Consider the following 5,897-nt stretch of genomic DNA (forward strand, 5'->3'; position numbering starts at 1 on the left):
CGCGGGCATGAAGTGAGCTATTGTTTTCGATATTTGTAAGAAATAGGTTGTGGATTGCTCTATTAAAATTAGTCTCGCCTATGCATGTTTTATGTAGGGTGACATTACAGACTTGGCCGTTAGTTCAAACAATGCTTTGGTGGCGTCAGCTTCAAACGATTTTGTGATCCGAGTGGTAAGAATACACTTCTAGTCTTTACTGTATTACTTGTTTTAATTTATTTATCAGTTAGAGAGTATTGATTCTTATGACAGTGGCGGTTGCCTGATGGAATGCCAATTTCTGTATTGCGGGGCCACACTGGAGCTGTTACTGCAATTGCATTCAGTCCCAGACAGGCGTCTGTTTACCAACTTTTATCGTGAGTTCTGTTCAATATGTTCCTATTTTAACCAGTTCGTTTCGCTTTGTTCAAGACCACCCCTGGATCTTTAGTTTGGATGTTTCAATACTGCTTCCTGGACTTGTAATCAGTTAGTTATTTGTTGTTTTTTGTTATCTATGTAGGTCATCAGATGATGGAACCTGTCGTATCTGGGATGCTAGGTATTCTCAATGGCTCCCACGAATCTATGTTCCAAGTCCATCAGATGCTAGCACTGGTAAGAAGTGGTACATCATCATTTTTTTATTCAATGTTAAAAATCTTTTCGGTTATAGAGCTCATTGGAAGTTTTTCTTAGGCAAAAACACTTTTACATCTTCCAACACAGCGTCCACGAGCAATGCATCTCAGAGTCATCAAATATTATGTTGTGCGTACAATGCTAATGGGACCATTTTCGTCACGGGTAGCTCTGACAGCAATGCAAGGGTCTGTGTTAAACTTTCAAATTTAGTTATCCTCCTTCGTAATGCAGAAACTGCAGGAAATGTTATTTTGTTTTGGTTTGCTTGTTAGTCTAATTTGTCAGTATTTCCATTATCTTGCAGGTTTGGAGTGCCTCAAAACCTAACTTGGATGATGCTGAACAGCCGACTCATGAGCTGGATGTTCTACGTGGCCATGAGAATGATGTCAACTATGTGCAGTTTAGGTATTTTCCAGTGAACATGGCGCCTCTCTTAGATTGTGCATTTTGTTGGTTGGAGAACATAATTAGAAATTTAAAAGGGTGTTTCTATTTTTTTTTATAGTGGTTGTGCTGTGGCTCCAAAATCTTCAACAGCTGATACTCTGAAGGAAGATTGTTACCCAAAGTTTAAGAATTCCTGGTTTGTTTCACGTTTTAAGTGTTGGACTTATTTTCATTCCTCTATCTTCCTTTTATTCTTAGTTAAGATTTAATACTTCTGATCACTAGGTTTTGTCATGACAACATAGTAACCTGCTCTCGCGATGGTAGTGCAATTATATGGACTCCAAGATCACGTAAATTCCATGTAAGTTCCGTCAATCAACCGCAGAATGCAATGGTACTTTGCAAGTTAGTGACAGCAAATTTCCGATTCTATCATTGGTTCCTCAACTTCCTCGATATTATATTTTCAGGGGAAATCTGGACGCTGGATGAAAGGATATCATCTGAAGGTGCCACCTCCTCCACTTCCTCCACAACCTCCTCGAGGAGGCCCACGTCAAAGGTTTCTTCCAACACCACGGGGTGTAAATATGATTATATGGAGCTTGGATAATCGCTTCGTACTTGCCGCTATCATGGGTAAATAAATATCATCAGAGGATATCTTCATGCATAGATTATCAATTTTGATGGATTTCTCTCAGTCTGACTGTGTTTCAATCGTGGATAGTAAAAATACATAAACCCTGAAAAAAGTGTTTTTGGCTACCTGTTGGTATTACATGAAAGTGCTACTATCTTCTGTTTCCCTTAATCCATCAGTGTTTATTCAGATTGCAGGATATGTGTTTGGAATGCTGCTGATGGTAGCTTAGTGCATTGTTTAACTGGTCACAGTGAATCGGTAACAATTTCTACTCTTTATCTTGAGATTATAGTTGGGGCCAGATGTATGTTGTTTTTTTTTTTATATTATATGTTGTGTCCTTTATAGTTCATTGTAGTTCTTATCTGATTTCGATTCCTGAATGTCCCATATCTTCCATATTGCATTTATCTTCAAGTTTTGTTGTTCATCCCCGACTTGATATGGGAGATACTAATATTGATATAAATGATCACTCATTTCCTCTTTGTAGTCCTATGTCTTGGATGTCCATCCTTTCAATCCTCGTATTGCTATGAGCGCTGGCTACGATGGGAAAACAATTATCTGGGATGTGAGTTTCATTTTTTTCTAATAGGAATAATCCTTGATCTTATCAATAGCATCACTTACCTCCTTAGATTTTTCTTTCTAGATATGGGAGGGTATACCAATCAAAGTATACGAAATCGGGAGATTTAAGTTGGTTGATGGAAAATTTTCACAGTAAGTAACCAATGATATGTCGAGGACAAGATCTTATATATTCTCTGTTTTGTTTTCGCAAATGACTTCAGTAATACATGCACATGATTATTGAGTCTGAAACTAGAGGATACAGCCATATTTTGCATATCCAGTTGGATATACAATATTCATATTTCTTTCAGTAACGACATCTGCTTCTGAAGCATTTATTTAGTCACATGAAAGATATGGAATCATTAGTTATGATATCTTTTCCTTGGCACTGTGTAGAGATGGGACATCAATTGTGCTTTCAGATGACGTTGGCCAGATATATTTCCTAAACACAGGACAAGGAGAGTCTCAAAAGAATGCAAAATACGATCAGGTAAGGCCGATTTTACATTTCAGATGCATGATCGATTTCTAATAAATGGCTATAGTTTCTAGCGATTCTCTGTTGCTTTCTGACCCTTTCTCTTGCTTTGTTTTGTTTAGTTCTTCCTTGGTGATTATCGTCCTCTTATTCGAGATACCAATGGACATGTTCTTGATCAGGTTTGTTTCAAATGCTTGTTTCTTTTGTTTTCTTTCAAATTTATGCTGCGTTCTTTTTAAAAGACCTCACCGAACTGTGCACACTTTATATCGTTGCACTTGCTGAATTGTTGAAATATAAAGCTTTATAATTTTCATGGTTCAGGAGACGCAGCTACTTCCCCATCGGAGGAACCTTCAGGATCTTCTTTGTGATTCAAGTTTGTTTCTAAAAGCTTATCTTTTTACTTCAGTTATGCAAGATGTTGGTTATTCATGAAACTTATTCCTGGTGTATTATTATTATTTTGCAGGTATGATTCCGTATCCAGAACCTGACCAGACAATGTTTCAGCAACGCAGACTTGGTGCGCTAGGAGTTGAATGGCGTCCTTCCTCGATAAAGTTTTCTGTTGGCCCTGATTTTAGTTTAGGTCAAGATTATATTATGCCTCCTTTGGCTGACCTGGATAGATTGATCGAGCCATTGCCAGAGTTTATAGATGCTATGTACTGGGAACCAGAACACGAAGTTCTGAGTGACGACAATGATTCGGAGTATAATGCTGAAGTTTCCTCTGATGGAGCTAGGGCAAGCCCATGTTCTAACTCGTCAAATGAACTTGATTGCAGTTCCGAGGACAGCAACGTTGAAAATATTCACGAAAATAGCTATCATCGGACAAGAAGAAGAAAACATCCTAGAGTATGTTTTCTAAACTCATGCGATTTTGTTTGTCGGTATCTATTAACTAACTCCTATTTTCTCAGGCCGAGGTCACTACTTCATCGGGAAGACGTGATAAGAGGATTTTGGATGAGAATGATAGCTCAAAATCTGGGATTAAGAGAACAAAGAACCGAAAAATTGGTGTGAAGGCTTCAAAAAGAAAATATTGTGATGTCAAGGCATCACGACCGCAAAGAGCAGCAGCTCAAAATGCTCGATCCTTGCTTTCTAAAATTTCTGGAAGCTCTTCGGATGAAGTTGATGATTATAATGATTCATCCAACAGTGAATCTGATAGAAGCATACCCACTTCGCGACAGTTGGAAAAACCATCTCAGATGCTGGAATCTCTTTCAAATGACAAACAGAAGAAAAAATTGATTGTAAAGATCTGTGTTAAGAAGCCAAGAGAATCTGTGGAAAGCAAGGGAGATGTCATAAATCAGGCAGATTTGGAGCAATTATCTTCTAAATCTTTGGAGGAGAATCACAGAGTGATTGGTATATACTCAAGAGAGCCCGGTTCAAGTTCTGTAGATGCAAAAGGTGATTCATGGTGTCAGGATATTCCGCAATCTATGAATACTCCACAGAGAGAAAAGACAGATAATCAGATGATAAAATCTTCAGATCAAGACCATAATATGTGCAAGTGGAGGGAAGAAATTCCTGTTTGTGAACCTACCGAATTACTGGCGTCTGAGAACATTGAAGAAGCCCAAACTTTAAATGGGTATGGAAAACCTGATTATGATTACCAAGAAAGTTATGTTCATATTAAATTTCCACAATATCTAATTCCTCGTGTTCTCTTGCAGAGATGAAGATCTGTCAAGAGTTGAACCCTTGTCTGGTCAGTTGAGAAATTGTGATATAGATGCTTCTATGGAAGCTGATGAGATTTTTCCAAAGAAGGTTCGACGACTGAGATTAAAGCTTCGGCATCCCAGCAGTCCTCTTAAACTAGAGCCTGCTGAAGTAGCAGATAATTTGGCAGATGGTGGAGATGGGTTTGCATCCGTAGCTCCCTCTTCCATGAATCCTTTTATGGATTCTGAATCTGTAATAATAGATAAAGTTAGAGATTCGTCTGCACATGACTTTGATTTTGGAGAAGCTACAGCTGATGTGATACGTAGGAAAAGATCCATGAGAAGTGAATCTAGTACAAGAAATAGCACACTACGCACAAGGTTAGGCTCTGGATCTGTAGATGAAATAAAGAAACAAGAAAAACCTTCCACGAGCGTGTGTGATGGTGCATCATTTGAAGAATGGCCTTCTACGATCAAAGCTGGGTCCCGGTCAAGATCTGCAAGCGCCGTCAAACAAAGTCCCCATACTGAATTTAAGTTGAATAATAATGCCTCACGAAAAATTCCATGGTTAATGTTGTCTGAACACGAGGAAGGCTGCCGTTATATACCCCAGCTAGGGGATGAAGTTGTTTACTTCAAGCAGGTAGGTCCTTTTGGCTGGTAATTCTTTGTTCACTAGGATGTATTAATTTGCCCGATCTGGAGTTAATAACTTTCGGTTTCAGGGTCATCAAGAGTTCATTGCATCTACCGAATTAAATGACAGGGACCGAAGGTTCCTTCCTCGAAACCTAGGAGCGGTAGAGATTTGCAGAGTTGAGAAACTCAATTACGATACATATCGTGGTTCTGGCGAAAGCTGCTGCAAAATGACCCTCAGGGTTCTGGATTTTTCTTCATCACATGTCTCCCGCAAAGAGTTTCAACTGACGCTTCCTGATCTCATTAATTTCCCTGATTTTGTTGTTGAAAAGACTCGATACGATGCTGCAATTCAAACGAAGTGGGAAATCGGTGATGAGTGCCGTGTGTGGTGGAGAAATGAATCCGGTGAAGGCGGGGCGTGGTGGGAAGGTAGGATTGAGTCTTCACAAGTTAAATCCCCTGACTTCCCAGATAGTCCTTGGGAAAGATACAGAGTTGTCTATGAAACTGGGGAGAGAGATCTTCACAGCCCGTGGGAGTTTGACAATCCCCAGTTTCCCTGGGAAAACTCTACCATCGAAGAAAAGAAAAGAGATAAGCTGCTTTCATTATTTGTTGGACTAGTGAAATCAATCAGCAAGCATCAGGTCTGTCTTCCCTCCCAAAACTTTTATTTCTCATCTCCCTGTTATCCTCGCTTGCCTCTCTAACTGTTATCTGCTGTTGTTTATAAATATTCTTCAGGACAGCTATGGGATCCAAAAGCTAAACGAAGCTGCTCAAAAGATGGATTTCTGCAATAGGTACGATA

At 39.2% G+C, this 5,897-nt stretch overlaps 1 protein-coding gene across 1 annotated transcript; it reads left to right on the forward strand.

The window, feature by feature from the left end:
- On the forward strand, positions 1–5,896 carry LOC104784456 (PH-interacting protein-like; the record flags this gene model as incomplete). The annotated part of the gene is made up of 20 exons (XM_010509481.1): positions 1–12; positions 98–175; positions 256–362; positions 509–603; positions 685–815; positions 935–1,038; positions 1,139–1,216; positions 1,306–1,384; positions 1,494–1,662; positions 1,857–1,927; positions 2,163–2,243; positions 2,325–2,395; positions 2,648–2,744; positions 2,855–2,914; positions 3,060–3,114; positions 3,208–3,599; positions 3,665–4,356; positions 4,442–5,084; positions 5,167–5,733; positions 5,831–5,896. Coding segments are annotated over 20 exons (3,648 nt in total), but the record flags the coding sequence as incomplete, so codon positions are not given.

This window comes from Camelina sativa, chromosome 4 (assembly GCF_000633955.1).
Source record: "Camelina sativa cultivar DH55 chromosome 4, Cs, whole genome shotgun sequence".
NCBI classification, from domain to species: Eukaryota; Viridiplantae; Streptophyta; class Magnoliopsida; order Brassicales; family Brassicaceae; genus Camelina; species Camelina sativa.